Source organism: Dama dama, chromosome 9, assembly GCF_033118175.1.
Source record: "Dama dama isolate Ldn47 chromosome 9, ASM3311817v1, whole genome shotgun sequence".
Lineage (NCBI taxonomy): Eukaryota > Metazoa > Chordata > Mammalia > Artiodactyla > Cervidae > Dama > Dama dama.
In genome coordinates, this window is record NC_083689.1 from 29,775,286 (window position 1) to 29,795,794 (window position 20,509).

General features: G+C 38.7%; 1 protein-coding gene across 1 annotated transcript in view; it reads right to left on the reverse strand.

Annotated features, from left to right (window-relative positions):
• The window catches only part of MEGF10 (multiple EGF like domains 10), a 130,906-nt gene that overhangs the window by 80,655 nt on the left and 29,742 nt on the right, over positions 1–20,509 (reverse strand). Inside the window, exon 4 of the mRNA XM_061150864.1 lies at positions 5,678–5,770. Within this exon, the coding sequence (XP_061006847.1) occupies positions 5,678–5,770 (93 nt within the window). The remainder of the gene's footprint in view (positions 1–5,677; positions 5,771–20,509) is intronic.

Consider the following 20,509-nt stretch of genomic DNA (forward strand, 5'->3'; position numbering starts at 1 on the left):
TGTTCTCTTCCCCTGGACAAGACACTTACATGTCTGTCTACTTTTCTACGGGCTTCGATCTCTGTGGGTCCAGCAACTGCCAATGGTTTCTCTATCCCCAGCATCCAGCACAGTTCCTTGCACACAGTAATCAATGAAAATTCATATCACATGAACACATGAATGACCTTCTCAGAGTCACACATTCAATCTCGTTAAATGAAACAAACATTCACTGTGCTCCAGTCACATGACAGCAGAGTGGAGGCTAGAGAGATTAATAATACACAGCCCCTACCCTCCAGGAGCTGTTTATCATCCAGTGAGAGAGGAAGAGAAACACAGGATTGATGAACAGACCCAAGATATTGATGGGGTAGGAACAGAGAGAGAACAGGAAAGAGGAGGAAAGAAAGAAGTGGAGGTAAGATAGATTAGCATCAGATAGGCTAGGGTACACACCAGGATGCCAATAAACATAAAATATGTGTATGCTTTTTTAAAAAAATCATTTAATCAAATTTAAAAAGAAGCAATATGCCTAAGTCTAGTCGAATAAATCATGATTTCACTCCAAGCAAACAAACTCTGCTCAGTTCTCTCACACACCTGGTTTTTCATACAGAGGATACATTGAGACCCAGGAACACTGACTATACACCACATGTAGGAATCTGTCCATCCACTGACAAGGTGAACAGTCAAACTAAATCTCCAAAGGCAGCCTTTGTAAACTTGTGCTTGGGAAGGTAACTGTCAGACTTAATCTCCCATGTATATGGAGAAGGAAAAAATATACAAGACAGACAGTTGTGTGTGACAGTTATCAATTTATTCATTTTAAACTCATAATGTAAATAAAAGGAGCTATTCTTCTGGTTGGAGTGACTTATCCTGATCATCAAGGGGAAACTGGGTTGCTACATAGTGGGAGAAAGCTGAACTCTGTCTGGAACCCAAGGGATTCTGTAGGGCACCTCTTGGAACTCACATCCCCAGTAGAAAAGGTTAATGGAAAGGGTGAACGACCAAAAAAGGGCAGGACAACTGAGAATTCAGGAGTGGAGGTTTGAGTCATACCTCCAGGCAAAGAACCCTAAGCAACTGAGGTCTGGGCTGAGAAGGGAGACATCTGAAATGGGGAAGAAAGAGTCCACACACACAAGTACAGCCTGTGAGTCATTATAGAAAAGAGTTCTCTTTGCTTGCTACATCTACAGGTTTATTTGTAGAAGCTATTTTTTCTTCTCTTTCTTTGCATTTTATCTTATATAAAATAAAAGTTGTTGGAAGGTAACTTTACTATCTAGGTAACAAAATAGTTGGCTTCCTTGGTGGCTCAGGAATAAGGAACTTGCCTGCCAGTGTAGGAGACGTGGGTTTGATCCCTGGGTTGGGAAGATCCCCTGGAGATGAAAATGGCAATCCATTCTAGTATCCTTGCCTGGGAAATCCCATGGACTTGGAGCCTGGCAGGCTACAGTCCATGGAGTTTCAAAAGAGTCAGACATAGCAACTAAACAACAGTAACAACAAAATACTCAGTGAAACTTCATCTGAATTTCAGGAAAATTTAACATAACCAGCAAGGGATACTACGACTGCTGGTACTTGCAACTCTTTGAGAAAAGAGCGAAGAACATCCTAACTGGTAAGATGGCAGGCTGTGTTTTATTAGATGGAAATGCTGAGTTGTTTTGTTTATCTGCAAGAATTCAAATGTGTACAGAGAGGTGTACAGGAGACCTAAGGAACCAAAGGCATGGACTGGATGTACTTTATTGCCTCTCAGTGCTAAAGCTATCCTCCATTTTTATCTACAAAATGGACACGGGCCATGTAAATCCTCTTCCTTGCCAGCTGGCTGACTGAAAAAGCACTTTCCCAGGGTGCTGAGAAACGCTGCAAGAGGAAGGCGTTTCCCATTGTGTTTCTAGCGTGCCAGCTCAGCTGACTCCTGAAGTGCCTGCTCCTCCAGCAGGGGCAACTTCTTCAACATTCAGCTCCTACAGTGCGCTGTGACAAGCAGCACCTGTTAGCTAGCAACATCCCGGGCACCTCCCCTGGGCTACCAGTAACAGGGTGCTTCTGATCAGACATGTCTCCAGAACAGCTTTCTCAAGCATCCTATAGAACACATTTCTAGCAAGTTCCAGACAGCAGATTTCCAGCAGGTCCCATGAGGAGTAAACCATAGCAGCCTCTCTGCCTTTCAGTAAGCTGTGGCTGTGTCCTCATAAGGTCTGTACCACACCCCTACTGGGGCTTCCTCTTTGCGTGTTCTATCTCAGCCCTGGGAGTATGGGTGTTCCTTATATTTGCCATTCTTGTATTCCTTTCAGAGTTATCTACTTTCTACTAGCCAATGCCCACAACAGCTTCCTGTTACAGCTAATAATTCTTTTTAATAAACCTTCCTTGCTCAAGTTACAATATTTTCCAGGAGCAACGAGCGCCTCCAGTATCCAGATTTGGTTTCTAAATACGATTATTTAGTGGCTCATTCTATGACTGAAGAAGGAAAAACACAACGTTAGACTGGAGAATCCTACAGTAGCAGAAAGTAAGGAAGTGCTCAAAAGACAGAACAAAACATAAGAGCCAAACAAAAGGACCAGGGCAGGTCAAAAGGACACAGAAGCCACCTAAAACAACTCCCAACTGCCAAATCTAGAACAATTTAAGCAACAAAATAATATATGGATTGCTCATATAAACATATATAAGCCCACACTGATATAAATGACTAAATGAGAGAGAATAAATAAATCTCCTTTACAGATGAATTCCAAATAACATATATAGATAATCTCCCCTCCCCAAACCATGGAGCTTAATCCCTACCTTTCACCCTTGAGGGTAGACTAGACTTAGTGACTTATTTCTGGAGAATAGAAATGGGAAAGAGAAAAATCATAACTTTATGTGGAGAAATCTGGCAAACACTACACACCGCTCAATGATGAAGGCTAACTGAGGGATGACATCGTCGGTGGTGTCATGTGAATTTCATCATACCCCTGATAGAATGTCATGAGGTGGGCACTTCTACTTCGTGGTGTTCTTTTAAAAACTTGTACCCCTAGTCTAGTCATGAGGAAAACACAAACTGAGAGACGTTCTGCAGGATAGCTGGCTAGTTGGTGTCAAAGTTATGGAAAACAAAGGCTGAGTAATTGTCACAGACCAGAGGGGATTGGGGAGACATGACAATGCAGTGTAGTGACCAGGATTGGATCTTGGAAAAGAAAGAGGACTTTCATAAAAAAATAATAGTGATGAAATTCAAACAGAGTCTAGAGTTTAACAGCAATATACTAGTAGTGAACTAACTAGTAGTGTATTCAGGTCAATTATTTTGGGCAATTAGTTTTGCCACGCTAATGCTAACTTAAGGGAAAACTAGGTGTGGGTGTATGGAAACTCTCTACCATCTTGTAACTTTACTAAAATTGTTCCAAAATGAAAGGTTTAGTCGAAAAAATAATTGCAATTTCTGTCTCCTGATTGGACCCTACCTAATACAAGGAATTGATCTAATTAAAAAAGAAATCATTTTCTCAATCTAATATATAGTATCAAATATATGCATAATGATAACCAAAGAGGAGGGGACAGAGAGATAAAAATCCTTGGGACCTAGGTCATTTTAACTCTGCTACTTAATAGGTTACTAGAGTATGCATTTGCTTCAAGAATTATGTGGCTGAGAGTATTAAATCACACACCTCATAATGAAGCATTTTCGGGTAACAACTACAGACAAAACCCAGGTAACAAAATTCAGTGCTCTGACTCAGAACAGAATTTAGGTGCTTAAAAAAGGTGTCAGAAATGTTTTCTCAGACCATCTTTAAAGACTTCCGATTTCTGTCCATGTTTATTGATGCTTCTGTTCATGATAATACCAAGACATGAGCTGTGGAGAATAAACTAAAAGTCACCTCAGTATCTTCACCCAGAATTGAAAGAACATGTGTTTCTCTAGAAGAATTCTAGAGGCTTCATCAAAAAGTTGGTCAATTCCAAAATAAAGCAACAGTTAATTTTCTAGAAGGCCCAAGTCAGTTCTAGAGAGTCTAAAACCCACGCTGGCTTTTCTTTCGTTTATACACACTTCAGTCTGATCTCTTAGCAAGAGGTAAGCTACAGCTCTTAGGGGACAAAGTATGACTATGACTAAAATTATTCCACAACATTCCCCCTGAAGTTAGTAATAACAAATCTCACTTCTCAGATGAAGAATACAGCCACTCTTCTCTTTCTCAATGGTTTATACAATAATGTTATTTTTCTTCTAAATGTGTAGGCGCAACTGATCTTTAAGCTGGAAAAGTCAGTGAAAGCAACACTGCATTTGAGGTCAGTTGGCCAAAAAAATGGACATGAGCCAGATCCCACATCCTAAACATTCTGCCTCAACAGTGTGAACAAAATGCCCACTCTCCTCCTGATCTCCAGCAGAAGCCAAACAAAACCCTGCAAGACAGTTACCCATTGGAATGGGAACCCTGTCAGGGACAGAGAGACATGCATACACACTCCCAAAGACACAATAAAAAGGCTCTTTCACATGGAATGTTCTGTGCACAGACAGCACAAGGACCTCCCCTGGAGATCGATGCTGTTTTAGAGACAGCCAAGAAATCACAAGTCTAAAACAAAGCAGTTCTGACTAGATAAAGAATAACCTCCCCAATTCCAAAGGGAAGCAAGTAAAAATTCCTAAAACCAGCTTACCTATTATACATAGCCTGACGTTCTTTTTGACTGGTTTCAGAAAATTCTCTGGTAGCAATGAGGACAAATCTGTGTTGTCATGAGAGCTTGGTAATTTGAAAACTATTATTCCCTTTCTCTAAATGTTAACATTTCATGCATTACAATTTAGTTGCACTTGAGCTCTTTCTCACATTTTTCAAGGCAAAATGAAGTATAAAGGAACAGGAAGAGTACACAATTACACGCGCAGCAAGGAGTTAGCCAGAAAACTTAAGTTTTAACTGTGAAATTTAGAAAAGCAACTGTATTACATGACATTCCATCATTTAATCCTCATAATCATGAATACAGGATTTTAAGTGCAATTTGTTTATCATCCAAAACACCATCATCTTAGAATTATAATTCTAATACAATGGAGACAAATTATATATTATGAATGAGTACCTAAATAGTCATGAATTTTCATTTACTACCAGTTCACTCCAGTTATCTGAGAAAGTACTTATTATTTGTACCTCAGAATTCAGAGATAAATAAACAAGTTAAGCATTGGAAATATCAACTTTGCTTCTGCTTTAAAACCAACAAGTGGTAAGTTTTCACCACCAAGAAAATATATTAGATATATGAACAAGTAAAAACAGATGTCAGAATACAATAGCTGTGTTACCACAACTGCCTTACTGAATGAAGGAATCTGAATTCTGGATCCTACTCTGGAATATGTACTCATATTCATAGAAGTATCAGAATCAGATTACTGAGCTCTCCTGCTTTCCAAGCGCCTTTCTTTATACCCTATTCATAACAGTTCTATGTATAATACATGTAGAGATTTCAAAGAAACACTATTTGTGAGCTGGGCTGGGGATCCACACCACATTCTGCACTGGCTGCAGAGGGAAACCCATGGAGACAAGGGGCTCATAGAGCAAAAACATCCAGAGACAGACAACAGCAGGTGGACACTTACCACTGGAGCAGTTGGTCCCACCCCAGCCAGGCTCACACTGACAGGTGTTTGGAGCAATGCAGCGACCATGGACACATTTATCAGCACAGTGGGCTGTCAGAGAGAAAAATCAATCAAATAAGGAAAGTTGGCACAAGAAAAAAAACCCCAACAACACAGCTGTTTCACATATCAGTCTCAAGTGTCGCTTAAAAACAACATGCATGCTTGATAATTTTCTTCATTCCGTTCCTCAGCCCTCTTGCAGTCCTCTGTGTAACCAAACAATTCCCCTTCTTATTTTGAAACCTCCAAACAAATGCCTTCATTTCTACTATTTAACTCTACTTCATGCTAAGTTAGGAAAGAAGTTTCAAGGAAAACTGCCTGATCTACTTTTTTTTTTTCATTTATTTTTATTAGTTGGAGGCTAATTACTTTACAATATTGTAGTGGTTTTTGTCATACATTGACATGAATCAGCCATGGATTTACATGTATTCCCCATCCCGATCCCCCCTCCAACCTCCCTCTCTACCCAAAAACATTATCAATGACTACCAAATATATCCTCTTTGTTTCAGCAGAAGCATATGTGGATGCACAAACATACACAAGGCAAGATCTCAGGATTCCAAGGCAACAGAGGAGACCAAAAGGTATTCCCTTTATATAATAATACCTTTACTAGAAACAACAGTCAAATTTCTTTGTGCATGTGTTATTCATAACTATGACACAGCAGAACTAGATATCCTTTGTCTGTTGAGGAGAATAGCTGAAAAATGTCATCCAGGTCTTTAGGAAATAGTAAATCTCAGTTCCCATTCCATTACTGCATATCACTGCTGTGACCCAACGTGTGAAGATAAGGGATATCATTGCAAACATGAGCAGATGGGTAGTCTGATGATTTCCAAAACAAAGCTCAATGGATAGACAGAAAGGGACATCAGAAAGATGCGGTGTGGGACGTCAGTATTACCCTCACCCTTAGTGTCACTCACATGGTTAAACCTTCTTTAAAGTATCTGGATATATGAGTAATTGTGAAAACAATTCAGAAGAGTTTGGATTTAAGATCTTCCAAAATTTTACTTAAGGATGGGATAAGCTGTCCTACACTTGAGAGATAAGTTTTATTAACTCATTTCTTATTATAAAAATAAAATGGAGCTACTGCCCGATCATAAAATACCAAGAAGCAAAATAAACCTGTCTCTTAAGGAAAAAAAGATAATCATAATATTTTTCAATTTATATTTCCTCAATAAAATGGGGAAAAATCTTTCTATGTCATTAAATATCTTCAGTGTGATTTATATACTGTTGTAAGTCTATATTGTGTATATATTCATTATATATTATCAGATATACACACACACACATATATATATATACTGCTGAGCCAAAAGTGATTATCACTTTTAAGATTTTTATCAAGAAAATTCAGACATGAAGTGACATAAGGGAAAGGCATTTTAGATGAAGAGAAAGCAAAAGCAAGAGAAGAAAGAAAAATAAATGGAAGTGAGAAGATCTGTCTGGGTACAGTGTTTGGAGCAATATCTTTGGAAAGAGAGATACTTTGAAAATCAAAGTAAGGTATCAGGACTTTGTTCTGAGAATTAGCGGGGGATATTCTAAAGATATAAATTTGTTACAAGAAACCATCAGGTAGGTCACCTGATGAGGACACTGCAACAAAACTGAGCGATCAAAATTTCCGGAAATACAAGTTTACGTCCTATTACCAGAATAATTCCTTAATACCCAAGCAATTTGGTGAGGGGTACCAGCCATGTGAGCTAGAGATTTTGACACTAGAGTTCCCAGGAGATGCTTGTATGTATGTGCTCAGTCACTCAGTCATGTCCGGCTCTTTGCAACCCCCGGGACTGTAGCCCATCAGGCTCCTCTGTCCATGGGATTCTCCAGGCAAGGGTCCGGGAGTGGATTGCCATCTCCTTCTCCAGGGGAATCTTCCCCACCCAGGGACTGACCCGTGTCTCCTCCTTTGGCAGATGGGTTCTTCACCACCGAGCCACAGTTACATATGTAACTGTAATTAAAAGCAAAATCTGTCTGTAACATATGAACACACTGCCCTATAACATGCTGACTTAAGCTGCTGGGTTAAGTTGATAGGTGCCAATCTTAGAATTCAGTGTCTCCTGCCATTTCCATGCGTGCTTCATATTGTAGATGGGTCATTCATTCAAAAGGCCTTACAATTATTTCTTTAAATGTTAGGTATGCAAGTACAAGACAGCAAAATGCCATAACTGGAGTATGTAAGGTTCTACAAAATGTCACACAATGCCCAGAAGATGTAATAGGACATTTAATAGGATGTAAACTTGTATTTCCTGAAATTTTGATCACTCTATTTTGTTGCAGTGTCTTTATCAGGTGACCTACCTGATGGTTTCTTGTAACAAATTTATATCTTTCTTTAGAATATTCCTCACTAATCCTCAGAATAGAGTGCTGATACCTTACTTTGATTTTCAAAGTATTTTTCTCTCTTTCCAAAGATATTGCTCCAAACACTGTGCCCAGACAGATCTTCTCACTTCCATTTGTTTTTCTTTCTATTCTTGCTTTTGCTTTCTCTACCTAAAATGTCTTTCCCTTATGTCACTTCATGTCTGAATTTTCTTGATAAAAACCTTAAAAGTGATGATCACTTTTGGCTCAGCAATATATGCACATGCGTGCACGCGCGCACGTGTGTGTGTGTGTGTGTGTATGTATCTTATAATAATATAATATATAATTTCCCCTAATTGTGCAGGGGATGGTCTGGATCTTGAATCACACTGTTACATGGTAGCATGTACACACAGGACACTCGCATCTTACAGAGGATGCTGGCACCCTTTGTAAAGATGCAAATTTGACAGTCCTTGGTCCAACTTGGCTAGTGTACTGATGACATCTATGTTGGCAACATATTGTTAGTGATCAGTCTTCAGACATCCAATTTTCAATTTCTCTTCCTTCAAAGAGAAAATAGTAATAGTAAATCCACTTAAAATTCTGTTTCCACAGTTTGAGAAGTTTTAAAAATTAGATACTATTTCTCTTTAATATGAAACCAGAGTTTTCTGTTACTGTTCATTTAAAAGAAAACACAAACATAGGCAAAACACTCTCCGACATAAATCACAGCAGGATCCTCTATGACCCACCTCCCAGAATATTGGAACTAAAAACAAAAAGAAACAAATGGGACCTAATGAAACTTAAAAGCTTTTGCACAACAAAGGAAACTATAAGTAAGGTGAAAAGACAGCCCTCAGATTGGGAGAAAATAATAACAAATGAAGAAACAGACAAAGGATTAATCTCAAAAATATACAAGCAACTCGTGAAGCTCAATTCCAGAAAAATAAATGACCCAATCAAAAAATGGGCCAAAGAACTAAACAGATATTTCTCCGAAGAAGACATACAGATGGCTAACAAACACATGAAAAGATGCTCAACATCACTCATTATCAGAGAAATGCAAATCAAAACCACAATGAGGTACCACTACACGCCAGTCAGGATGGCTGCTATCCAAAAGTCCACAAGCAATAAATGCTGGAGAGGGTATGGAGAAAAGGGAAACCTCTTACACTGTTGGTGGGAATGCAAACTAGTACAGCCACTATGGAGAACAGTGTGGAGATTTCTTAAAAAACTGGAAATAGAACTGCCATATGACCCAGCAATCCCACTCCTGGGCATACACACTGAGGAAACCAGATCTGAAAGAGACACGTGCACCCCAATGTTCATCGCAGCACTGTTTATAATAGCCAGGACATGGAAGCAACCTAGATGCCCATCAGCAGACGAATGGATAAGGAAGCTGTGGTACATATACACCATGGAATATTACTCAGCCATTAAAAAGAATTCATTTGAACCAGTCCTAATGAGATGGATGAAACTGGAGCCCATTATACAGAGTGAAGTAAGCCAGAAAGATAAAGATCATTACAGCATACTAACACATATATATGGAATTTAGAAAGATGGCAATGATAACCCTATATGCAAAACAGAAAAAGAGACACAGATGTACAGAACAGAATTTAGGACTCTGTGGGAGAAGGCGAGGGTGGCATGTTTCGAGAGAACAGCATGTATATTATCTATGGTGAAACAGATCACCAGCCCAGGTGGGATGCAAGAGACAAGTGCTCGGGCCTGGTGCATTGGGATGACCCAGAGGAATCGGGTGGAGAGGGAGGTGGCAGGGGGGATCGGGATGGGGAATACATGTAACTCCATGGCTGATTCATGTCAATGTATGACAAAACCCACTACAATGTTGTGAAGTAATTAGCCTCCAACTAATAAAAATAAATGAAAAATAAATAAATAAATAAATAAAAGAAAACACAGAAATTGTATATAGTGGTTGATGAAAGGAAGTACCATTCATATTCTCAAATTTCAATTATTATGTCTATTTAAAATACTCTTGCTCTCACCCATTAATTTTATACTAAGCAAATGTTATAAATGTTAACTTATGAAGTAAATTTATATTAATAAAACACAACTTTGTCTTTATATCTTAGTCATCTACATATAATTTCATTTGATCAAAAAAATCAGTTCTACCCTTTGAAACTTGGAAAATCTCTGGGTACTCAGGTCACTGGATTGAATGACAGTAACCTGGGGTTTTATATGTACAAAGAGCATGGGCCAGGAGAGGAGGGGTTTGGAGGGTGTTCCACAGGCAAGTCTCAATTTGCTCCTCTCCCTTTTTCCTCTCTCATTTTTTTCATTCCTTATCTTCCTTTATGCCTTCTTTTACTGCACATCTTTCTCTCCTCCAAACTATGTCTTTGATATGCACAGCTACAATACAGACTACAAACTTAACTGTGGTTTTAGATGTAGTTTAGCTCTTCGCCCCTGGGTGACACCAGAAGATTTTGCACTGCACCCACCTGAATCAACCAGAAAGAAAGGAAGGACTAAGCAAACCGGTCTAGAACCTTTTCTCTAACATATTACTAAAATGGGTAAAAAAACGCATGGTAAGTTAAACCTGGGTCCCAAAAGGTCAGGAATCAGAATTGCTTATGCTTGGGTACCAGTTGATTGTTCTTTGTTATTCTTGTTTTGTTGATTCCAAAAAAGGATACTAAGTGAATTTCTACATGTAAACATCAAAGAAGATCTGCTTCAAAATGCTTTGAGATTGCTGAATACTCATGCAAATGCTCTCATGCTTGATTCCTGATGATACAAACTTTGTATTTTATGAAATGAACACCAAGAAGACCAGTCAATTGTAATAGATGAAAAAACTCCTATGATGGTAATTTTAAAATCTAGTTGTTGTTGTTGCTTTTTTTTATGAAAACCTTGAAATAACATTTGGCTAAAGTCTAAAGCAAAACATAAGTAGACGGCAGAAAACAAATTAGACCGCAAGTTAATTAGGAATTGGAAGGCGCAATCTGCTTTCCTAACGATTTTTTTTTTTCCCTTCATCAAAGCTAGAGTCAAAGGAATCACCTCAAGGCATTGAAGCCTAAGGTCAAATAATGATCTAAATAATGAAATACATTGTTGGTACAGATCCTCAAAGGAAAGAACACAAAATTCTACTGCTGGGTGGTGCAGAATCCACATGGCACTAGACTGCCATATAAGCATCATCTCTGTTCCATGCCCTGTCCCACAGTTCGGGACTCCCCACACCCAGCGACAGTTCTCATCAAGAACCCACAGACCAGTGAGAGCAAAGAGAGAATGCAGGAAATGAGAGCAAGCTGGAAAACTTTGTTCTCTGATGCACCAATTCTCCAAGTTGCAGGAAAACGACCATAGCATCTGTGGTGACAAACACAGACTCTCCCTCTAGGAAACTGGTTGAGCTAGATCCCTACCCTAGTTTCATCTTTCCTTTCAGCCTCAAATGCCACCTACTCTGGGTGCTGAGCTTTCATGACTAACAGAGTCCATGTGAGAAACCATGGTGAGTTAAAGATATGAATTTGTCACATGGAAAATTCCAAAGTCAGCTGGAAAAGAAGACAAGGAACAGCGGTCTCTTGTAGCAAATGCTCAACGGCTTAAATTTCAAGAAGCACAAAAGAACCATCCTAAGTATGGCTTTCTCATCCATGGGAAAATGTCATTTTATTCCCTAGTCTATCATTATTTTTAAAATATTTATTTACTTATTTTGCCTGTGCTGGGTCTTCACTGCTGACTTTTCTCTAGTTGCAGAGAGTGAGGAATACTCTCTAGTTGCTCTACGTGGGCTTCTCATTGAGGTGGCTTCTCCTATTGCAGAGCATGGGCTCTCGGGCACTCGGGCTTCAGTAGTTGGGACATGTGGGCTCAGTAGTTGCAGCGCCCGGGCTCTGAAGCACAGCCTCAATAGTTGTGGAACAGGGGCTTGGTTTCTCTGTATTATGTGGAATCTTCCCAAATTAGGGATCGAACCTGAGACCCTTGCATTGGCAGGCAAATTCTTGACCACTGAGCCACCAAGGAAGCCCCCATTCTTATTTTTATAAGTGCAATTAATTCCAGGAAAATGCTAACAAAGACAATCTACCCAATATGATTCTTTTTTCACATCTCTCTTGAAGAAAATGGTGAAGAATCACATTCTGAGTTTTTGGTAATCTTTTAGACACTGATGTAAGCTGAATATATGGAGCCATTTGGTACACCACTGTGGACACATCAAGTTGCAAGGGGCAGGCAAGGCATCCTCTCCCTCAAGAACTAGGGGGCAAGACACAGTGATGAGAAAAACATGCTCTATCTTTGAAGTCAAAGCTGTGGACAGCCTGTCTGCCTGAGGGACAGGTGAGGACTGACCTGACGACCCTGGAATCTTCTCTAATTAGGATCCTGTTTCAGCCTTAGTTCCTAAATCCATTTAAATCCCATTACCAGTTACTCATTCCTTTCACTTGTAAATACTTGCCTTTAATACTGGGAGCCACTAACTACACTCAATAGTTTTCTCTTCTGCCATAAACATTTCCCTTTGGATTTACACCTAGGGTATGGCAGAAAGGTGAAAGTAAGAGCGGAAAGACTAGAGATTCCTTTAAACCAATTACAGCTATAAACACAGTACCTACTGTGTCTTAAAGGATATATTACAATCAATGCATTTAAGTTCATTTGAAAAATGCTTCCATGATCCATCTCTTGAAAATAATTGTCCACTAGAAACACATCAGATGGTCAATACTGAAATCAGTTTGATTATATTCTTTGCAGTGGAAGATGGAGAAGCTCTATACAGTCAGCAAAAACAAGACTGGGAGCTGACTGTGGCTCAGATCATGGACTCCTTAGTGCCAAATTCAGACTTAAATTGAAGAAAGTAGGGGAAAAAAATCACTAGACCATTCAGGTATGACCTAAATCAAATCCCTTATGATTATACAATGGAAGTGACAGATTCAAGGGATTAGATCTGATAGACAGAGTGCCTGAAGAACTATGGACAGAGGTTTGTGACACTGTACAGGAGGCAGTGATCAAGACCATCCCCAAGAAAAAGAAATGCAAAAAGGCAAAATGGTTGTCTGAGGAGGCCTTAGAAATAGCTGAGAAAAGAGAAGCTAAAGGCAAAGGAGAAAAGGAAAAATATACCCATTTGAATGCAGAGTTCCAAAGAATAGCAAAGAGAGATAAGAAAGCCTTGCTCGGTGATCAATGCAAATAGAGGAAAACAATAGAATGGGAAAAACTAGAGATCTCTTCAAGAAAATCAGAGATACCAAGGGAACATTTCATGCAAAGATGGGCTCAATAAAGGACAGAAATGGTATAGACCTAACAGAAGCAGAAGATACTAAGAGGTGGCAAGAGTACACAGAAGAACTATACAAAAAAGATCTTCATGACCCAGATACCACAATAGTGTGATCACTCACCTAGAGCCAGACATCCTGGAATGTGAAGTCAAGTAGGCCTTAGGAAGTATCACTATGAACAAAGCTAGTGGAGGTGATAGAATTCCAGTTGAGCTATTTCAAATCCTGAAAGGTGATGCTGTGAAAGTGCTGCACTCAATATGCCAGCAAATCTGGAAAACTCAGCAGTGGCCACAGGACTGGAAAAGGTCAGTTTTCATTCCAATCCCAAAGGAAGGCAATGCCAAAGAATGTTCAAACTACGACACAATTGCACTCATCTCACGCGCTATCAAAGTAATTCTCAAAATTCTCCAAGCCAGGCATTAACAGTATGTGAATCATGAACTTCCAGATGTTCAAGCTGGTTTTAGAAAAAGCAGAGAAACCAGAGATCAAATTGCCAACATCCACTGGGTCATCGAAAAAGCAAGAGAGATCCAGAAAAACACTTACTTCTGATTTACAGACTACGCCAAAGCCATTGACTGTGTGGATCATAACAATCTGTGGAAAATTCTTAAAGAGACGGGAACACCAGACCACCTAACTTGTCTCCTGATAAATATGTATGCAGGTCAAGAAGCAACAGTTAGAACTGGACATGGAACAACAGACTGGTTCCAAACCGGGAAAGGAGTACATCAAGGCTGTATATTGTCACCCTGCTAATTTAACTTATATGCAGAGTACATCATGAGAAATGCCAGACTGGATGAAGCACAAGCTGGAATCAAGATTGCTGGGAGAAATATCAATAACCTCAGATGTGCAGATGACACCAACAATAAGGCAGAAAGTGAAGAACTAAAGAGCCTCTTGATGAAAGTGAAAGAGGAGAGTGAAAAAACTGGCTTAAAACTCAACATTCAGAAAACTAAGATCATGGCATCTGGTCCCATCACTTTATGGCAAATAGATGGGGAAACAATGGAAACAGTGATAGACTTTATTTTCTTGGGCTCCAAAATCACTGCAGATGGTGACTGCAGCCATGAAATTAAAAGATGCTTGTTCCTTGGAAGGAAAACTATGACCAACCTAGACAGCATATTAAAAGGCAGAGATATTACTTTGCTGACAAAGGTCTGTCTAGTCAAAGATATAATATTTCCAGTAGTCGTGTATGGATGTGAGAGTTGGACTATAAAGAAAGCTGAGCGCAGAAGAATTGATGCTTTTGAACTGTGGTGTTGGAGAAGACTCTTGAGAGTCCCTTGAACTGCAACGAGATCCAACCAGTCAATCCTAAAGGAAATCAGTCCTGAATATTCATTGGAAGGACTGATCCTGAAGCTGAAACTCCAATACTTTGGCCACCTCATCGAAGAGTTGACTCATTGGAAAAGACCCTGATATTGGGAAAGATTGAAGGCAGGAGGAGAAGGGGACGACAGAGGATGAGATGGTTTGATGGCAACACCGACTCAATGGACATGAGTTTGAGTAAGCTCTGGAAGTTGGTGATGGACAGGGAAGCCTGGCGTGCTGCAGTCCATGGGGTTGCAAAGAGTCAGACACGACTGAGCAACTGAACTGAGAAACACACATCTTTCAACTAATCCATCTTTCCTGAGAAGTCTAGTTCATGTCATGAATAAAAAGTAACAAACCTTGTCTTGCTCATTTTTTATTCTGAATTGCTACAGAGGAACATAGATTTCTTAGAGTTAAAGGTGCCTTTACTGAACACCATTCCCACATCTTTCAGATAAGAAAACTGGGACCTGGAAAATGAAATGATTTTCCCAATATTTGCAGTGGCAATAGAGGCAGTAGGAGTGACTCCAGGTGTCTGAATCTTAGTTGACCAAAATGTCTGATGAGTTTTGATGGGAGTAGGGTGACAGGAAGAAAAGGATGATAACTTCACTGGGTCAGGTACTAGGGCAGGTATGTTAGATGGCTACAAGTCAGGAGTTAGAAGATTCAGATGAGAAAAACAGAGAAAGTAGACAATTGACTTCTAAGATAAATTTTATCCATCCATATTTTTGTTTGTGACTAATTATATGCAATGTCTCTACAAAAATCAAATTCCTGCTACAGTGTTCACTACAGAGCAGAATCATTTTGTTTTCATATTTGCACACATTACTTTGCAGTCTGCCTTCTTGTGTTTTTCATGAAAAGGAATGGATTTCCTTCTCCTTCAATTCAAGGAGGTTACTGAGGTAGCAGGCACAACACTGGACATTACTATGGACACAAAAATGGCAGACCAGGAACTCTTAGTCTGCAAAGGAAGTCAAATATAGGCTCCCCAAACCCCAAAAATGCAGAGTGGAATGCAGGTGTAGCACAGGGAAAGGATCTGCCTGCAATGCAGGAGACCAGGTTCAGTCCCTGGGTTGGGAAGATCCCCTGGAGAAGGAAATGGCAACCCATTCCAGTATTCTTGCCTGGAGAATCCCATGGACAGAGGAGCCTGGCAGGCTACAGTCCATGGGGTGGTAAAGAGTCGGACACATATGAGCGATTAACAATACCCTACTACATGAACAAATACTGTGAAGCATATTCAATGTTTCCATTTATATGTAATCCAAATAGAGACAGAAAGTATATTAGTTGTTGACTAGAACTGGGAGGGATTAAGTGTGAATGTGGAGTGATGGCCAATGGGTACAGGGTTTTACTGAGGAAATAAAAATATTCTAAAATTGATTGTGTCCTGGTTGTACAACTCTGTAAAGATGCTAAAACCCACTAAATTATTAATGGTTGAATATTATGGTATTGAACTACATCTCAAAAAAGTCATCATAAAAATACTGAAGAGAGAAATTAATTCCACCTGGAGTGAGAACAAGGAGGATCTCAGGAAAGCGAGAATATCTGATCTGGGGAAGTGGGCACCTCTGGAATAAAGTTGCAGGAAAGAGATGCCAACAGCAGCTGCCTCAGACCCCGTTCTCTTTTCATCCCACCCCCAAAGATGCATAACTCACTGCACAGGGCAAGGGGCTCTCAGCCCACAGCCACCACAAGTTCATATACGTGACATGCATTGATGGCTGATCAGTCATGGAGAGTGAGAAAACAGTGGAAGTCTAGAAAGTTGAAGTTAGTAAAGGTATTTTTAAAAATCCACACCTAAACTTCCTTTCCTTCCATTATTGATAGAGCTTTCATGACAGAGCTGGAAGGACAAGTACAAAGAACAATTACTGCCAGGGTCTTTGGCAGACATCTCTAACTGTATACCTAATGTATAGTCTTCTTTCTACCTTAATTAATAGAATACCGCTTTCACCAAGGACAATGACATGACCAGCAATAAACCACATTCACAGCCCTCTTTCTGGATTGAAGTGTCCATGTGGAAACAGTATAGAAGGATAGGCTCAATGGTAAGTGCAATTTCCCATCTCTTTCTTCTTCTTGATGCCCAGTATGTGGACAAAAAGGCTGAATCTGAAAATACCATCAGGCAACCTTAAGGGAGGGACTTCCCAGGTGGTACAGTGGTAAAGAATCCACTGCCAATATAGGAGACACAAGAGATGCAGGTTCGATCCTTGGGTTGGGAAGATCTCCTACATTAGGAAATGGCAACCCGCTCCAGTATTCTCGCCTGGAAAATTTCACAGAGAAACCTGGCGGGTTACAGTCCATAGGGTCGCAAAGAGTTGGACATGACTGAGCACACACACACACACACACACACAACCCTGAGGGAAGTGCCCAGGGAATCATGGAACTCTTTGCTCTGAATTTCTTGCATGGATGAACAAATGCCATAAACCACTAACTTCCAGACATTTTATTACATAAAAAATAAAAAATTCCTCAGTAAATGTTTCCATTTTTCAACTAGCTACTTATTGCAGCCAAACATGATTCCTAACATACACTGGCCCTTTGGAAGACTTTTCAGATGAGTCAGTTCCTGAGTTTTAAAAAAAACTCTATAATAGCAGAAAATAAGTATCTCAAAAATATCCCAAAAGCACTTGGCAAAATCCAACATCCATTCCTGAAAAAAATTCGCTACAAACTGAGATTACTAAAAAAGAAAAAAAAGGAGCTTCCTTGACCTAAAGGGGCAAATATGAAAGACCTATCACTAAGATTAGACTCAACAGTAAAAGAATGACACTTGACCCCTTAGATTAGGAATGAGACAAGGATGTCTGCTTCTGTAATTGCTATTCAGCGAGGGTCTAGCAAGGTAATAATGCAAGAAAACAGAAGTATCAATAAAAGATTGGGAAGGAAGAAGCAAAACTGTCTTTGTTTACAGATTATTGAAATATATATTGAATTATTGAACATATATCCGAAATATATATTTCAGAAAATCTAATGGAAATCTACTAAAAAAAAAGGTACTAAAATAATAAGAGAGTTTAACAAGTTTGCAGATAAAAACCAATATAAAAAACTTAATTATATCTCCATATACAGGGGAGAAACAATCAGCAATGGAAATTTTAAAAGCCATTTATAATAACACCAAAAACATGAGAAATTTAGGGATAAATCTGACCAAAGATGTGAAAGACATATACACTAATAACTAACACCATTGCTGACAGAAATTAATTAAACTACCAAGGAAAGTGACCTATTTGACATTTACAGAACACCTCACCCAACAACAACAGAATATACGGGATATTCTCTCCAAATAAAAATAGAGACATTACTTACGAAACAGATGACTCACTACTGTTAGGATTAATTTTCTCCCAAATAGATCGACAGGTTCAACGCAATATCACTTAAAATCCCAGCAGCTTCTTTGGTTGAAATTGACAAGGTGATTTTAAAATTCATATGTAAATACAAAGGACCTACAATAGCCAAAACAACTCAGGAAAAGATAAAGACTAATGCTACTTGATTTAAAGACCCAAAAACTACAGTAATTGAGCCAGCGTGATATTGATGTCTGTACTTAGTCACTCAGTTGTGTCCAACTCTTTGTGACCCTTTGGACTGTAGCCTGCCAAGCTCCCTCTGTCCATGGGATTTTTCAGGCAAAAAAACTAGAGTAGGTTGCCATTTCCTCCTCCAATACTGATGTATATATATAGACAAACAGATCAAGGGAACAGAAGATAGTCAAACAATCCACACATATATAGACTGTTATCCTTTGACAGGGGCACAAAGATAATTCAGTGAAGAAAGAACAGTCCTCTCAATGATGCTGGGAAATTTGGATATCTATAGGCAAATAAATAAACATGGATATATAATTTTGCACCATATACAAATATTAACTCAAAATGAATCATAAACCTAAATATAAAACTTAAAAGTATATAGCCTCTGGAAAAAAAAAATAGGAAAAATCCTTTGTGACCTTGAGTTGGGCAAAGACTTCTTAGATATGGTACCAAAAGTACAACTTGCAAAGAACAAATTAATAAATTTATCCATCGAAACTAAAAAATTCTTCTCTTCAAAAAATATCATTAAGAGATTGACAAGATAAGTCACAGAAGGGAAGAAATATTTATTTAAAAACTAGCTGATAAAGAACTTGTATTCAGAATATACAAAAAATACTAAATAAGAAGATAAACAGCTCAATTACAAATAAATGAACAGGCGAAAAGATTTACTCACTTCACCAAGTAAGATGTATTAGTGGTACATATGTCTTAAAAAAGATGCTCAATATCACTAGGCACCAGAATAGTATGAATTAAAACTACAACAAAATAATACTAACTATCTATTCAAATGACTGAAATGAGAAAGATCGACTATACCAAGGATTGGAAGAATTAGAACTCTCATTACATTGCCAGTTGACAGCGACTGTGGAAATCTTATTCAATTTCTTACATTGCTGATGGACATTTGTATTACTTTCAGCTTTTGGCTACTACAAACAAAGCATCTCTACACTGTGTTCAAAGACTGTACCAAATGATTTATACCTACTCCAAGGTATTACCCAAAGGTATGGCATATATCCATACCAAGACTTTCACACAAATTCTCAGAGCAACTTTATTTGTAATTGCTGAAACCCGGAATGAATCCAAGTATCCATAAATAGATGAAAGAATAAATAAATTACAGTATATCTATAGAACAGAATACTACTCAGCACTAAAAAGAAATGAATCAATAATATATCTGACAATATGGATAAATCCCAAAGTGATTATGCTGAGTGAAAGAGACCAGAAACAAAAAAGAACACACTGTGATTGCATATGTGTTAATATAAAGCTCTAGAAAAGGCAAACCAACCTAAAGTGACTGAAAGCAGCCCAATGGTTATCCGAGGGTGGGCGGAGGCATGCAGGTAGGAATGGCTAGGAGGAATTACAAAGGGACATGAGCAAATATTTATACATGATGAACAAGTTCACTATCATGTTTGATGTGATTTCATGATTATAGACATATGTCAGTACCTATCAACTCATACCCTTAAATATGTGCAGTTTATTTTATGACAATTTTACCTCAGTAAAGCTGTTCTTAAAAAAGGAAAGGTAGAATGTGAGAAGAACTTCCAGACAGGGCCAAAGAGACCTCTCTCTATACAAATAGGACATAATAAAAAACCTGAGCTAACACTAAGACATTATAAACATGCTTTGCAATTTCAGTAAGTGTGGTCATTGGAGAGTGGGTTCTCCAAACGTTTTTGAAGATATTTGTTTTAGAGCCTCCCAAGACATATTTATTTGGGGAAATGCTAATATGACAAACTCACAATGCAATGTTCTACACTAAGCTTCTCTACAAAGTAAATGACATACACAAGGAAAGCAATGAAATTGACTTTTGTAATGGATCCCACACAAGGGATTGTAATACCATCTGTGGAGCACATAATCCTATTCATTTATTTAAAAATGGAAAGTTTTCAGCTTAATTCCACACATACACAGGCATTAGCTCTTCTGGCCACAACTCCCACATTGTGTCTCTTTAAGTTAAATCAGATTTGAATAATATAAGTAACACGATCCTA